Source organism: Paroedura picta, chromosome 4, assembly GCF_049243985.1.
Source record: "Paroedura picta isolate Pp20150507F chromosome 4, Ppicta_v3.0, whole genome shotgun sequence".
NCBI classification, from domain to species: domain Eukaryota; kingdom Metazoa; phylum Chordata; class Lepidosauria; order Squamata; family Gekkonidae; genus Paroedura; species Paroedura picta.
The window spans coordinates 110388902-110406018 of record NC_135372.1 but is presented as its reverse complement, the minus strand read 5'-3'; the positions used below and the strand labels follow the sequence as shown (position 1 = coordinate 110406018).

At 43.3% G+C, this 17117-nt stretch overlaps 1 protein-coding gene across 4 annotated transcripts in view; it reads right to left on the bottom strand.

Annotated features, from left to right (window-relative positions):
- IGFN1 (immunoglobulin like and fibronectin type III domain containing 1) overlaps positions 1-16862 on the bottom strand; it is a 50193-nt gene extending 33331 nt beyond the window's left edge. For 3 of the 4 annotated variants that reach the window (XM_077335014.1, XM_077335012.1, XM_077335015.1), the window contains exons 1-8: positions 16660-16862; positions 7305-7373; positions 5845-5967; positions 4453-4592; positions 2918-3017; positions 1311-1358; positions 1090-1135; positions 209-386 (exon numbers count right to left, since the gene is read on the bottom strand). In XM_077335014.1, coding sequence (XP_077191129.1) covers positions 209-386; positions 1090-1135; positions 1311-1358; positions 2918-3017; positions 4453-4592; positions 5845-5967; positions 7305-7323 — 654 coding nt within the window. In that variant the 5' untranslated portion in view covers positions 7324-7373; positions 16660-16862. The remainder of the gene's footprint in view (positions 1-208; positions 387-1089; positions 1136-1310; positions 1359-2917; positions 3018-4452; positions 4593-5844; positions 5968-7304; positions 7374-16659) is intronic. The other variant, XM_077335013.1, reaches the window with a different exon arrangement.
- Between the last annotated feature and the right edge of the window lie 255 nt (positions 16863-17117).

Here is a 17117-nt window from a genome sequence, read left to right as displayed (position 1 = left end):
GACGCGGGCCAGTTTTAAGCACCAACAGATCTTCACGGCAGAAGCAACAAGCAGGACAACTATTTTGGCACTGACATGGCTTTCAAATAGAGACCTCTAGAGCTCCGTGCAAATGTTCACTCCATGCCTGTTCACAGTTTTGACACAGACATGGAACCCAGATTTGGATTGGTTTACCTGGGCTCTGGTCCTGCAGAGATGGCCTTACCTGGGCTTGCTTGTCTTCTCTCTCTTTCTTCATCTCCTGAAGCCTTCTCAGCATCCCACGGAAGTCCACAACCCCATACTTCAAGCAGATCTTCTCATAATCTTTCTTATCTGCATTAAGCAACAATTGCCAGATTTGCTCCATGTCCATTTTCTTCTTAGGAAGAGCTGAAGGTGCTCTGTGGGGGCAGCCAGAAGAAGAGAAGCCCAGATTTCATGGGAATGGCAAGACACATCTTTTCCTAACTCCACTCCCTTTGTGGAATAGGAATCTAAATCCATTCACTTTATTTTTAAATTAAACCACCTGATTATTTTAAAACATGACACCATACCACATCGTTGCTTAGAGTATTCACCACTGAAAATCTGCTGCATATCATATCAAGCCAGAGTTGCACCTGGCAGAGTTATATTCAGTTGACAGAAGTTTTCAGTTATGAGATTTTTGCTTCAGGAAATAATATAACTCACATCAGAACTCCTTACCGGGAACAGAGATTGCACTTTTCTGCTGTTTGGATTAATTAAACATTTATTAAAAAGAGACATTAAGTAGCTGCAAAGCAAAATAGCGTAAAGACTCATATTACTGATATATTGATAACAAACTCCATGGAAGCTGATCCGGTGGAAGTACAAGGAAGCAGATTGTTATTAATGAGTTAACAAGTAAATTCCCTGTGGAACTTTATTCTGTATTATGAGAAGGTAGGGGGAGAATCATCTATTCCGCCCGGAGCTCCCTGAAGGAAAAGCAGGATAAAAATGAGCAACAGAGCTAGGGAAGATTTGTCCTTGAAAGAGCTGCTTTTGCCTATTTTGTTTATTGCTGGCACAGAAGGAAAACATCTTGTCTATTGACCCATTCTAATCACTCACCGCTTCTTTAGTGTTTTTCTGAAGTCCTGAATCTGTTTCTTCAAGTCTGTAAGAGATTTCAGAAATTGGCATGCAGTGAAAATGGGAGTTACAACGCTTGGAGTACAATAAGAGTTTTAGGGCAGTCAGCATATTGCCAAGTGACTGCTGAACCCCTGGTTTCTGGGCCGCCAGACTAAAATCACATAGGTTGATTTGGCCCATGTAGCTGAGGCACTTACCTCCCTGCTGTGCAGAAGGGGCCTCCTTTGTTTTCTTCTTAAAACCAACTGAGGGGTTATGAGGGAAGGAAGGAAGAAGGTGGGGGTGAGAGAGAGATCTTTAATTAGCAACATAGCTGTAGAAATGCCTTTCCTAAGCATTGACAGATGTTCCAATCTACAAGTTAAACATGCTCAATCCCCACAGAATCCAGAGGAATTAAGTGTACAGTTTGTGTGTATGCAGAGTTCGGCAGGACATTCTTCCTTTTGTGTTAGGTCATCTGGGATCTCATCTATGTTTCTGATCCAAAATACATTGAAAGCATAATATTAAGAGGGTTAAGAGCGGGAGCCTCTAATCTGGAAAGCCAGATTTGATTCACCATTTCTCCTCCACATGCAGCCAGCAGGGTGACCTTGGGCTAGTAACAGTTCAGTTAGAGCTGATCTCACATAGCAGCTCTGTCAGAGCTCTCTCAGCCCCACCTACCTCTGTTGTACAGAGAGGAAGGGAAGATGATTGAAAGCTGCTTTGAGACTTCTTCGGGTAGTGAAGAGCAGAGTATAAAAAGTAACTCTTCTTAAAATGATGTAATGTAAATGTTAAAGTCTCATGGAAATCCCTTTGTCGGCCAATAAATGTGAGTTTTCCTTAGTTTTTGACAAAAATACTATAGTAGTACCTAAATGAGGAATTTTTTTCAGATGTATTAGCAGGTCACTATCTCCATGCCAAAACATTTTGCCAAAATCTGAACAGCATATGAATTTGGTTGCATTTTCAGAATAAGCCAAAGTAATTTGCCCTTGTGTTTATATTCATTTTAAAGATTCCATGGTTCTTAATCATCCAGCATTCAAAAAGAGGTAAAAGCAACCTGGGACTTAGAATAAAGACATTATGAGTTGCTTCACTTCACTCTCTTATGTCTTCTGGGTATCTGTCTCCTGAGGTCAGTTGCCCCTAGCTATGTCAGATCCCACTTCTATACCACGGCCTTTAGAATGACAGGCAGATTCTCTGTCTCTGCCTCTCTCCCTCACTCACACACACACATCCCCCCTCCTCTGATGAAGTGTCCAAGTGATCATTTTTTCTGGTGTTTCAGGCTTCTGTCAAATCATTTAGGCCCTGGAGCACATGGTATAGATTATCATGTAACATATTGATTCGGTTCTAAAGTCAGAAAACTGGAAAACCTTTATTCAAGAAGAACAGCATATAGAAAATGCTGGTATATATTACACAGTAGGTTCATTCCAGAATCAGCTAGTCCAGGGATGTTTTATTGAACAGGAACGGTGGAAATATCAATTGAGTAGGGTGTGGGGAATCTCTGTAAGCAAACTCTACTTGTTTGCACTATAGTGACTAAGTTTTTAACAACACAAGAGTGAAAGGAAATTATCAATTGCTTTTAGGAAACACTGTAACCAGGTGAGCTGGCCAGGGCAGATGCAGATTTTCACAGCTCTTCCAGTACACAAGACTGGCTTGACATGGTTTCCTGTCACTCCAAATGGTGCTTGGTACTTTTTAAACGGAAGCCGGCTGACCAGACCTTAACAATGGGGGTGAACGTGGGCTCAAAGTTCCTCACAGCATGCTTCCTTGCCCAACCTACCCTGTATAATCTTAAGGCCAGCGGTGCATGTGGCTTCTCCATACTCATTCACAGCAGTGCAACGGTATAAATCAGCATCATCTGAGGTGATTTTGTTTATCTTTGAAAAGAAAAGAGGGGTTAGGACAGTGGATGGCTTTTGGTTCTTCCTTCCAACTCCTGTTGAAATGAGCACATATGTCCCACAGCCTGTGTACAATCCTTGGGGGCTGATTCAGTTGGAGCCCTGGGTTTTCTCCTGGGGTGTTCTTTAAGGATGCACCCGTGTTATAGAATAATAGAATCACAGAATTATAGAGTTGGAAGGGGCCATACAGGCCATCTAGTCCAACCCCCTGCTCAATGCAGGATTAGCCCAAAGCATCCTAAAGCATCCAAGAAAAGTGTGTACCCAACCTTTGCTTGAATACTGCCAGTGAGGGGGAGCTCACCACCTCACCACCATGTTCCCATGACTGCCTTCCATCCTGCAACCACTGACACTTCTGTGAGGGCCTAACTAGATGAGACACTTGGAGAACTGTGATCCAATCTCTTCAGTGTATTGAAGGCTCTTTGATCCACGCTGGGTTCCCATCTCAGGATAATCAGCTTAAGTGATTTCCTGCCATCCCATAGGCTAATGTTAATAAACTAGCTGAGCGGCATTTCATTAAAAACAAAAGCAGCCACTATAATATCTCATCTAACAAGATCAAGTAAATATTGAGACATGACATTTTAAGGTACCTGATTAAACAGTGAGCAAATGCAGTGATTTACATTTGTTATTCACTTAGTACAATCTTATCTCATCCTCCATCCATGTGGGTACATGGTTCTTTCCATTTCCATTTTATCCTCATCACCACCTTGTCAGGTAAGTTAGTCTGAGAGAGAGTGGCCCAAGATCGCCCAGTGAACTGAGGAATGCTCAAAAACACAGGCTCAGGTGGTTCCCCACCTGTCTGTTGTGAGCAATACATTATTTGCTGCATGGTCTAGCACAGTGCACAATGCACTTCTTCCCCTCAGATCTGTGGCAAGTGAGGCGTGAGAGGCTAGGGTTGCTACCACTGGAAAATGTGCCCTGTGCAATGTCTCCTGCCTCAGCCTACAGGGGAAGAAGATTCTTTACCTTAGAGTCAGGGAGTTAGATAGGAACACTGCCTAATCACTTTTCTGATCTCTTTGCCACTGTCCCACAGAGTCTCCCTCTGTTTCATCCTTCTTCTCTCTCCAGCTTGCATGCCTCCTGTATCTCTCCCCATAGAACTAGCTAGATTAGATTAGGGACTATTAGGGACTATTTCCTTATCTTTCCTGGCTAGAATGGAGTTCTCTAATAAATAGTTCTTATATTAGTTTAATAGCCCAACCAGAGCCTGCTCTCCCTCCCTCCCTCCCTGTTTTCAGCCTATCTGCACTCAGTAGCCAGCAGCCAAGGTGGCCTGCTGAATCTCTCCACCACAAAGTTTGTACAAATCAAGGAAAGTTACTGTTGGAACATCTCCCAGATGTCATCCCATATGTTTGTCGTCATTGTTAATCCTCACCTGCAAGATGCACTCATTTGTTGCTGGATTGAAATTTAATTGGTATTTTTGGGGATCATCAATGTCCTTACTATTGCGTTTCCACACTACCTCTGGTTTTGGTTCCCCTTTGACCACTGCTCGGAAAATGGCATTTTTACCTTGCAAAAGAAATAAGTAGTCATTTGTAGAGAGACTCAAATAATAAATGAAACTCAATTAAAAAAAAAATTAACTGAACAACCGGCTCTTCCTTTGGAAATTTTTTTCCTGCATCCATGAATTGACCCCTACCATAATATCTAATGAGTCCTGCTTCCAACAAAATAAAACAAAACACCCCCATCTGGCAGTAGATCAGGGACAGCACTAGAAATGATAGCTGAAATTGGTGATGCCGTCAGTTATAGATGGTTTTAAATGGTTTTAATATGTTATTTTAATTATACTATTGTTTTACTTGATGTTGTACACCACCCTGAGTTGGCTTGCCGGGAGGGGAGTTTATAAGTGGAATAAATAAATGAAATAAATAATAAATAATAAGAAATAAAATGTTAGGAAAAAAGCACAGATCCCATTACAGATCCCATACACTAGTGTGTAGTATGTTTATTGTACTATGTAATTTGTTCATCATTTAGATCCATTTTCAGACTTCTGCTTGTTTTTTGCTTTCTGAAATCCAAGCTTTATTGCTTTTTTTAAATTGAATGTCCTGTCATGTTAAGTGTATGTGATAAACACTGGGTAATCCACCTTGAATCTCAGTGAGAAAGGCAGACTATAAATAACCAAGTCAAAACAACAGCATGTTTTATTTTTCTCAATAGGTTCACTTGATCGTTAATTCACCCAATTAACTGCTAGGGCAAACGTTTTCTGCCTTTTGACCATGGGGGAGCCCCTGGAATATTTTTCAGGCTTTGAAGAGCTCTGGGACTGGGCTGGAGGTGATGTTAGTTAGCCATGCCTCCCTGCCATACCCAAAGGGAAGTGAGAGGGGAAGGGAGAGAAAGGAGTCGGTTTGAGGCAGGAGTAGGCATCCAGGCTTTTCCCCTTTTCTCAGGTGGGGTAACCACATGAGAATGCCTCCCACATGTTCCCTGCCAGTTCCCTGCTTTCACAGCAATGTTGGGGATAGCTTGTGGTTGAGTCCATTCAGGTATGATGTAGGGGAAAGGCCAGGGAGCCCCTAGGTCTCACACAATAAGGGCAATAGTATGGGTAGGGGGCCAAGCTGGGCTCAGGATATATATGGGCTGTTGCCCCAAGAGTGATGGAATTTACTGGTATGCTCTTTTGGTTGGGTCACAGATGAATTTTCAAATTAACCCAAACCCTAAAATATGTACTATTGTTTCAGAGCAGAAAGAAGCCATACATGGATAATAGATTCTCAGGGATTCTTACCTTCCTGTAATGTTAAGGTAATCGGTTTCCGTTCAAAGTCAGGAGTACTGCACCCTTTAGGAATGTCCTCAACAAACTGTGTAATTGTTACCCCAGGAACAGAAGACTTCTTCACAGATTTAACTGGAGTGGAATAAATATTGATCAGGAAAAAGCAAATCTATCGAGAAGTGAACAACAGCTCAAATTTCATTTCCTCTAAGCTGCCAGTTTTTCTGATTCTTAGGTTTTAAAGACTAAAGTGATTGCAGAATTGTTTTCCTCTGACCTTCAGAGACTCTGGGTCAGCCTGATCTATCCCTGTGATTCATGCCTTAAACTTTTGCAATGCACTACCTTTGAAGAATGGTCAGAAACAACAATTTCATGCAGAATGCTGCAGCTAGATTGCAGGTCAAGGACAGCTGTAGGGAGTGTATGTCCCCAAATGGGGCATTTTGTGTTCCTGCAGGACCCATAGGTGTGGGAGAGGCCTGCCTGATCTGGGCCTCTGCTGCCTGTCGCAGGAAGACAGGGAATGTTGAATAATTTGTGTTCCCTTGCTGCAGGCCATCCAAGGCCCTGATTCAGGCCAGGTCCAGGAGGGGGCCTTTCTGCCCTGTGCACAATAGGTCAATAAAGAGATTTCTTCAGCCAGAGAGTCTGCTTATTGGGGAGCTCCACAGTAACCTCACATCTAGTCATATCACATGCTCCAACTTCTCCATGGTGTTTACATGGACATTTGGAGTCTGAACAGAGTTTTAGGCATTGAGGGAAGCTTGGGGAAGGAGCAGGGAACCCTTTGAAGCATCAGAAACTGGTCATGAAGTACAAGGCGTTTTCAGTACAAAGGAGGCACAGTATCAGCATCCAGTTTGATTTCATGGCATCCTTACTTTACAGTTCTGTTGTGAATGCTTACTGGGGAGGAACCCTGTTTTGAATCAGTGAGGCATTAAACATGCATTTGACAGGGCTGTGATTCTTAGGTGTAGATAGGCCTTGAGTAGGGATGCCAACCACCAGGTGGAACTTGAGAAATCCCCCAAACTATAGCTCATATCCACACTACGGAGATCAGCTCCCCTGGAGGAAATGGATGTTTTGTTGGGTGGACTCTATGGCATTGTACCCCACTATGGTTCCTATCCTTCCCCTGGCTCCATCTCCAAATCTCCAGGAGCTTCCCATCCTGGATCTGGCAGCCACATGCCCCATTCTCTGCTGGTGGCCAATGGGGACTTGGCAACCCTGGAATGGGGTATATCTCTAGTTTGCACCATGTCTACTAGCTCCTTGGATTTTGGAAACTCAGCAATTAGGAATTCTTCTGATAAACCTGAGAACTATGACAGAAAAACATCTAGCTCCTGCTATTCAAAGGCCAGAACCAATCACCCAAGAAAAATCATAACATAAGATAGTATTAGACAAAAACAGCAAGATTTATAGCATTGACATTTGTTGGTGACTCTCACCACCTCTCTGGCCTGCCATGGCTCTTCTGTAGACAAGTGCAGCTCAGGAGTGCAGTCTGATAAGTCCACCTGCAAATAAAGAATGATGGCCTTTAGCAACTGTAGAGAAATCCTAACTCTTGGAATTTTCAAGGTCTTGTTTTTAAACTACTCCATGGTTTGTTTTCTGGGGCCCCCACCAGCAGGTGGTGAGATCAGCAGCCCTTTGCAGGCTTTTGCCCACCTTGCACAGACCAAAAATGACCTGGAAAATCCAAAGACCCTAAAGTTCCAGTCCTAGGGGAACTGTGATGCTGACCAGCACCACAAGCAATTGTCAAACACAGCCACTCTCCAGAAATGCCAGCTCCACTTGAATGGCCTTTTGCAGGCTTTTATTTTAAGATCATTCCATGGCATTGCCCAGTCGCCCAAAATATTATTCGTCATGTTCAAGCACACAAATGCATCTCCAGTGCCCACCTCTGCCCCGTGCAAACCCAGCATGTTTTCCTGAATGCCTGCTCCCATCCCTGACCTTCCCTGTTATCTCTGGGCTGAGCAATCCCTGAAGATCTGTGGGAATACCCTGGAGAGGGCCTACATTTGGGGGCAGCAACATTTCTGGAGGTAGTGAGCCCAACAAGCCAGTACCACCAGAAAATAATATACAGCTGAGTAATGGACCAACTGGGCTAAGATTGGTGTCAGGGCTGGTTCCAGCTTTTGCGGACCTTGGACAGAAAGCTCCCAGGGCCTCCCTTCCGTCCATTGTCCATCACCAGCTCCCCTGCTTGTGCGCTTCTTTCCTTCCCTTTCACCTGCATGCCTACACATGTTTGGGTGTTCTTCTGTTGCCTGCTCACAAGTCCTTCCACTGCCCACGTTCCAAGTCCCTGCAGCTCTTTTCCTAGAGGCACTGGGGGCAGAGCTTGCAGAAGGAAGGGCGGGCTGTTAAGCACTAGCAAGTGAGTGTGCAGGGGGCATCAGCAGTAGCAGCCCTGCCAGACACTCTTCGCCATCTCAGTGTATTCTGATGCTGGCCCTGATTGGGGTGTATCTTACCAATATGGGCACAGAACACTGATGTTCCGTATTGCTCTCTGTTCTCACAGCCTTTTCCAACTTGCAGAAAGATCATTCCTAGGGGCCTGAAGGGTTGTGTTTGTGGACACAAGGAGACCTTAAGGTTGGGAGCTGAGACTGACATCCTGAACCGTTGCAAGGGATTTGCAGGCCCCAGGGTTTTAGCCAATCACTAGACAGACTTTATGGACCAATCACAGGCCTCTCATAACAGTCAATGACATGTCTTGGCAGGAGATTCAAGAATGTATATAAGTCCAACAGTTCAGGTTATCGGTATTCAGTGTTTTCTTGTTCCAATCAATTTACTGGCTGTTTGAAGCTGAGTGTCTGGGTCTTGCTGAACCCACAATTATAATACGAAGGAAGAACTCTTGTGTGTCTGTAGGAAGCCTGAAGTGACAAGAAGTTCCTGAAAGTGCAGTTCCACTGAAGAAAATGACTGATTGCATCCCTTTCCCCCTTCCCACACTAGACAGGGACTTGTCCAGTGTTTTACCTTTGGAGCTACTGTAGTTCCCAGTTGCCTTTTTAAAAGCAGAGGACATGGCTGCTGTCCCTAAGGTACGAAACCACTAGGTGGCACTGGACAGACAAGTCAGAATCTAGCTGAGATAGTTATGAGTCTGTTGCCCTTTAAGTTTTGTTCCATTCCATTCCATACCTGGCCCGGGTCACTGCTTTTTCTTTCACCTGGTTGCTGGCACTTCATTTCTTTAAAAAAAAAATCTTTCATTTTCTTTAAGTCACTTTCATGCCTTTCGTTTGAAACTGATGCACAAATCATATTGATCAATGGTCCCAGGTTATGCAGAGCCGGCATGGAGACTGCATCAGAGAGTCAGACTGGGATATGGGAGCCTTGTGTTAGACTCTCCTACACCACAATGTATGCTGCTGGGATGTTCCATTGATCTCTCCCAGCCCAAGCTGCCTCACAGGCTTGTTGTTGTGAGGATAGAGTGGAAGAGGAAAGAGTAGTGCTGTATGCCACTTTGAGTCCTCAGTGGAGAGAAAAGTGGGGCAGAAATAAATAACATTGAAGAAATGTTCTGCAGTCTTTGTGAATGGATCATCATCAGAACAACCCCTGTATGTCTCTTCCATCAGATAAATCATTCATAAGCTATCATGACTAGGTGGAAATCACTTTATGAAGTTTTTTTAAGGAACTGTTTTGAAAACCTGCAGGGGGGAATTCTTTGCGAGAGCTTGCATGCCCAAACAGCTACAATACATAGTCATTTGGGGATAGGCGAAAATAAAATAAGATAAGAGGGGCTAGGCTTGCCTAGAGGATTCCCACTGTGTGAAAAAATATGATTTTCCACATAAATGAGAGCCAGTTTGGTGTAATGGTTAGGAGTGCGGACTTCTAATCTGGCATGCCGGGTTCGATTCTGCGCTCCCCCACATGCAACCAGCTGGGTGACCTTGGGCTCGCCACGGCACTGATAAAGCTGTTCTGACTGGGCAGTGATATCAGGGCTCTCTCAGCCTCACCCACCCCACAGGGTGTCTGTTGTGGGGAGAGGAATGGGAAGGCGACTGTAAGCCGCTTTGAGCCTCCTTCGGGTAGGGAAAAGCGGCATATAAGAACCAACTCTTCTTCTTCTTCTTCTTCTAAATCCAGCAGAGAAAGAAAATCCCTAAAACAACCAGGCCGTGCCCTGCCAGACTTTCTGTGCATAGCCTTATAATGGTAAGGACTGCTGTTCTGGAGAATCCAAGACCCATAATCCATCTTTGCAAAGCTGTGGGGCAATCAGTCAGAAGGAATTTTTAGGGCTTAATGGGGAAAAGTGGCAAGATAACCCATCTGATACAGCCCAAAATCCCATTTGCCTTTTTAGCCACCTAGTCACACTGCTGACTCATGTTCAATGTATGGTCTACTAAGACTAGTACCCTGCAAAATTTTAGCCATGTGCACACATTATAGTAAACATGTGTACAAGCTGTATACAAGATGTCTTTTGTACTTATATTGAATTAGCCTTCAGTTACATGCAAATGTACATGCTATTTTAACCTTGTGTTATTCAGATACTGAACCCAGTTTTATTTTTAAAGTGAATGTACTTTTTCTCACAAACACATATACCTGCCTTTGCTGTAATGATTGTACAGGGCTTCTGCTGCAGATCCTCACTTATAAAAAAAATAATTTCCTAACACACTTTAGGGTGATCAAGATGCAGAAGCCAAGATTGGACTGTGCCAGAAGAAGCAGGTTGGATTCTTAATTACTGAACTCACAAGAGGCAAGGAACAGGTTTAGCCACCCCCACCCCCACGACGTCTTTCTGTCAGTTCCCTTTTCTTCCATGAAGCTTGGTCATCATTCATTCTTATAATGGTGAAGTGCTGCCCTTCAGAAAACTGCTGTAGTCTGGGCAAACAAGTTTAATTTAAAAAAAAGTTTGGGAAGTAGATCCTTATTATTTACTTCAGTTACTGTCTGCCTTTCTTAATGAGCCTCAAGGTAGATTATGGAATCATAAAACTATTATGAAAGAATTTCATTATGAGAGAATTTCATAATGGAAACAACAGTGATAGCTTCTAAACTCTATTACTGTAGACTTTTAGGCAGTCTGCCCAGCAGAATAGGTATAACAATCTTGTTGTTCAACGGACACTCGGTTAACCAGGGTTCTTCAGCAGCTGGGGCAGAATGCGGGCATGCTGCTAAATTTGACATTGCATTAGAAGGCTATTATTTTATTGTATTTTAATTGAGGAAGTTGCCTTGTTTAAGTTGCTTTGAAGTAGGTTTGAAAAGTGCTATGCAAATACCTTGGACAAATCAGCACCTGATCCTTGATGAAGCAGCAGCCCTCAGAGAAATATGAGCACATGGAAGCATTGTACTTACATGGGGTTGTTGCAATATACAACTCCTTCCACATACAGATCACACAGATTTTATTTCCAGGTGGGAGCATGTGGAGAATGAGGTCTCAAAGAGGAAATGCGGTTCATGCATGATCCCAGCAGCAGCAGGAGAACATGGAGGTCTTCAGAAACAATAAGGATGATACTAGTAGTATTACCCTACCCAATGCAAGAAAATCAATGCAAAACCACACGAAGGTCTGTGTTGATATTGTAAAGAGGTTTTGGAATGGCATGTGAAATTCAAGTATAAACCACTAAGTCTAAAGAATGTGTAAAATGTCTATTGAAGACTGTCAAGGTTTCTTATGACATAGTCTACAAACCATATGCTTGTGAACTAGATCTATGTGCTAAGTGTGGGAAAAGAGAATAAATAGTTATTCCAATTTAGACAAGCCCAATGAAGACTGAAAACTAGCATGCCAGAGGAAGAACACAAGGGCTAACCTTGAGAATGGTGATGAATTCAACTTAGGTGAATTGGAAGATGAGGATGATCTACATTTACTCACTGTTGTTATTGTTAGTTGTGAAGTCGTGTCCGACCCATCACGACCCCAAGGACAATAATCCTCCAGGCCTTCCTGTCCTCTACCATTCCCCGGAGTCCCTTTAAGCTCACACTGACTGCTTCAGTGACTCCATCCAGCCACCTCATTCTCTGTTGTCCCCTTCTTCTTTTGCCCTCAATTGCTCCCAGCATTAGGCTCTTCTCCAGGGAGTCCTTCCTTCTCATGAGGTGGCCATGTTTACTCATGCAATGAATTAAAAACTTAAAACCTGAAAGAACTGAAGTCCAGGGACCTCTTCAAAGAGAAAGTTCTGATGTGTATTGCATTTCTTGTGTGTGTGACTGCTACACAACTTCATAGTGAAAGGCTCCTCAAGAAAAAAATAACTGTATTGAACTAAAGCAGTGGACCATTTAGCTCAACATCCTGTTTCCAACAAGGGCCAATCAGATGCTACCAGGAACACCCAAGCCTTCAGTGCTGACCTCTGTCCAGCATCTGGCAATCAGTGTGGTTCTGTATCCTGAAGGGCTCATTCAGTTATAAAGACCAATCAGCAGTGATGAACCTGTCCTTCATATATCTGGACAATCCCCTTTTAAAATCCACCACTTCTCATAGCAGTGAGTTCTGCAAATCAACGGCCTGTGGTGTGAAATAAGTCCTTATTTTTTTCTTCCTGACATTTGAGTGTAGTTTGCACCAAACGAATGAGGGCATGCCAGCTTAAAGTTCTTATTAACAAAAACTGAAACAAGATTATAAACTGTGTCCATGTTGTAAACCGCCCTGAGCCTTTATGGGAGTAGGGGTGGTATAAAAATCCAATAATAATAAATATAAATAAAACTAAACTAAATAATAGTTGTCCTGATAAGAGCCTCCTTCCCACCGTCCTTAGCATGTCTACTCAGATTCTTATTCCGGTCCATTCTGTGGGGTCTGCTCCCCAGGAAGGGTTCTTAGGCTTGAACTGTTAGACACATAAGGCTACCTAATACAGTAAGCTAAGCAAGAAATGTGCATATTGGGCTACCATATACCCAAAACATCCTTATCAGCTTAACAGCCAATAGTGAAACCTCCAAAGTGGTTCCCGGAAAACCACAGCTAGCTGAATTAATTAATGTTTTACTTGGTTCACTGTTACAAGCACCCTCTGCATGGTGCCAAGTTTTCCCTTCCTTAGATGAAGATGACTTGACTTTTATACCCCACGTTTCATTACACGAAGGAACATCAAAGCAACTTACAATCGCTGTCCCTTCCTCTCCCCACAACAGGCATCCTGTGAGAAGCTAGGACTGAGAGAGCTCTGAGAGAAGCTATTCTGTAAGCACAGCTATAACTGGACTGTGACTAGCCCAAGGTCACCCAGCTGGCTGCATGTGGAGGAGTGGGGAATCAAACCCAGCTCGCCAGATTAGACGATGCCACTCTTAACCACTATGCTATACTTATTCTTTGCTGCAAATGAATCTATCTAATCCCAAAAGTATGTTTAAATACAAAGTTATCCATGGGCTACGTGGCTTTTTTCTTCATTATGTGGACAGCAATAAGGCTGTCACTGCATGTGACATCAGTAGCATTTCTGGTCATAGAAGATTTACCATCCAGAAAAGTCCTTTGAACAGAGGGGTTTTTCCGCTCCACGTTGAGATGTTCACAAACAGGGCTCTTCTGTTACCCTCCCCCTTCCCATTTCAGCTCTGAGGCACCAAATGGGACCAGCATCTCCTACAGATAGCCTGTTAATTTAAAACCTTCCAAAGCCATAGTCTTTGGAAAGACCGGCCTTCCATTTCAGACCTCGCCTTCCTCCAAATTACCTTTAAATTCTTGTGTGCCACCAAAAAGCAGTGAAATATCAGGATGCTGCCACGTGAATTTAGTAGCACTGGTGGATTTCAGTACATTACTTCCACATGACCATCAATCCTCTTGCCATGGTCAGTGAAAAAGGAGTGAAGGGAGAACTGCCACAGGGAGCATCATGTCTTCCTCCTTCATCCAAGGATTAAATTGAACAGCACCCTTGGGCAGAGGTTAGATTCTTGCCTCCCTCCATTATTGCTAACTTCCAGACAACAGTCAAATGTGGAACTCATCTCTGTCCTTATGGCACATGGACAGCAAGAAACAAACTGGAATTTTTCCATATGGAATGCCAAGTGAAAGCGATGTATGATCCTCATGCTGCCTCTAATTCTCTCTGTCTACAGAACATGAAACCACCATCAGGTTCCAGTCACTGATCAGCCAGCTTTTGACTCCACTGGTCCACGGCATGCACTTTGATAGCTGTGAGAGAGAGGATCATGATTTCAGCTTCATGGCACTTTTATGGGATATGACAGTCAGGAATATATGGGCATAAACCATTTAAAGAAGGATCTTCAAAATCATTTAACTTCCAGCTTTGCACAGCATTCCCACAAAAAAATACCAAGTCAATGCATTCAGCATGGTGAGACCAATATGTTCCCCACTAGGAGCTCTACTGAAAATCAGCATTAGATTTAAAGAAACAAGGCTTTAGCTTTCATGGAGCTAGTGGGCTACAGATCTTGAGGGACACCTTCCTAGCTACTTATAAAAGATAGAGATGTTTTTTATACCTTGGTTTTCAATATCCAAAGGAATTACAAACACCTTGCCCTTCCTCTTCCCAGAACAGACAACCTGTGAGGTAGGTGGGGTTGAGAGAACTCTGGGAAAACTGCTTTTTGAGAACAGCTGTGACTGGCTAAAGGTCACCCAGCAGGCGGTAGGTGGAAGAGTGGGGAATCAAAGCCAGTTCTGCAGATTAGAAGCTGCTGCTCTCCAACCACTGCACCACACTGCCTCTCATTATGCATAGTATTGCAGCAGATACTGCCTTGCAAAAGTCTCACTTGGCTGCCTAAATTAGATGAGATGGCGCAAGTTTTTAATTTTCATTATGGGAGCTGGTTCACAGAAGTTATGATATGAATTGGGTCAATCGCTGTGCATAGCCATCTCAGAAATGCAAATATCAATTGGCAGTGATCGTTATCAGCCTAGACACAGGGGAGTTAGTTGCAAGTGATGTTGGGGAGAAGGAAGTCCTGCCCTTTGTCCAGTTCGGCTGTGGGGAAAGCTGTCAGTCTTTGTCTAGGTTCCTGAGGCTTTTGAGATGAGAGATGACTCTTTAGGTCCAGACTTGATCCAAAACCCAGTGGTTCAAGCCTGTTGGCTACAACCAGCAAATATATATGCTTTCACTGAGGCCTTTGTGCTTATTTTCTACACAAGAGTGACAGCATGCTTTTGACACTGATTCCAGTAGAAGGTACTGCAGTTCAGAAGCATTCCTGAGACACAGATGGCTAAAGGGCAATTTAGGGACCAGCAGCATAGCTCAAGAATTCTTGAACTCTAGCATGTCTCCTGCCCTCTAAGTCCTCTTCTCATTCTGGCATCCTAAGTAGAAGGTAGAGTTTCTGTTTGTCTTCTGTTCAGCAGGGATTAAAATCTAATGCTGCAAGCATAGAACACAGCAAGCGATAAATTAGCATCTTTACTCTCTGTGATGCCCCAAACTTCAGCTGTTCCATTTAAAAATGATTTAAATGATTGACCTGTGGTACTTGTCAACTTGATAGCAACTTAGACAGGAGCATGTTTTGCTTTTGAATATGATATTCACACCTCGTCCTTGCACTCCTTGCTCTTAGGACTTCCACTCGGCACTTGCTACTTTTGTGGTCAGGAATCAGATTCTGCTGTCCCCTTCTACCAAAATACTAGAAGGATAGCCAAAATCCAGTATGGGGACACCATCTAGGTAGGGATACTTCAAAGGCCTGCTAAATCCATCCTCTTTTCTCCTTTTTCTAAAGAAAGCCATCTTGATGCTCCGTGAATCGCAATGGGCACAGAAAGTATGGTCCACACCACTTGCTCCGTATAACCATATATGGTCACCGCGCCTCATCAGACGGCTTCTCGCTCTAGCTAAATTTAACAGCCGGTTTCGAAATACTGAGGACACCATGTTGCCTGGCATGCATGGAGTTAACATCTTTCAAAAATGTCAATATAGCAGGAAGTTTCTGATTTTGAGGACAGCTCTTTTCTCACATGCTCTGAAATCGGGAAGGGGAAACGGTGACATGTTGCTCATTTAGGCTGCAAATCGGCTCAGTTTCATGTGTTTGAATGCCACTGATTTCAGTGGGACTTGAGTGCACTGTATTATGAGCACTAGTACAGCCACAGAATGTGTAAACCTCAACGCTTGCAAGACAGACAACTTGTTTCCTTTTTTTGGGGGGGGGGGAATCTCCATTTTATAGCTTTCTATCTTTTTCTCATAAGATACCTATGCCTGAAATAACATCCTGATGCTACTCAGTCTAGGGAGGAGCTCCAGTCCTACTTCACATTCTGAGTTAAAAGTGAGTTTCTGTGTTTCTCAAGTAGTCGTCTTCCACTGCTTGGCAGCTCAAACTTCCCCAAGGAAAATCCTCTCTAATCAGGACCCCAAGAAACAAATATAGGACCTCCTACACAAAGTCACAGAGCTATCCATAACGCTGACCAGAAAAACATTAGAAATAACAGCAAGTAACTACCCTGAAAGGACCTCCCTCATCCCTTATACCCCATTCCATATCACACCCACACCCAATACGCAAACATATACATGCACACACATGACTGAATTCAGATGCTATTTGAGGGGCTATTTTAGAATCCATGTATTTCCTTTCTAGTGCTTTCAGGAGGAGTATCACTGTTTGATGGTGACCCAGCTGTTAAATGAAGATTACGATGACCAGTTAAACAACGCTCCTGTCACATTACAACCATCTACAATTAATTGCTAACTTCAGACAGTTGTGACTCACCTGTTTGTTTGGGACTCCTGCCTCCTCCCGTTCTCTCGACTGCTTCTCACCAGGATCTATGTTGTAGTCAACAGTCAGCTATTACACTGCTAACTTAGAACTAGGTCATCGAGAGCCTCCCGCTCTTCTCTTCTCATTCCGTCTCACTTTCTCCCTCTTGGTCTCTTAATCTCTCTCTCTCTCTCTCCCTCTCCCTTTCATAGGTGAATGCCTGTCACAGAGCTGTTAGCCTGTAATAAATCCAAATGATTTTTTTATTGGAAACTTATGGCATCTGTCTCTTAGCCAGTCCATGCCAGAGACAATGCTGCACAAATTTGAGATTAACTTTAATTCTTTGACATTTCATAAATCATTTTGAAGTGTTAATTTTCTGCAGATCTGATTTCCTCTTTGAATAGTAGCCATCAAAGCCTTCCTCTCACAAAAACTTTACATATATCCTTAGGGAACAACTA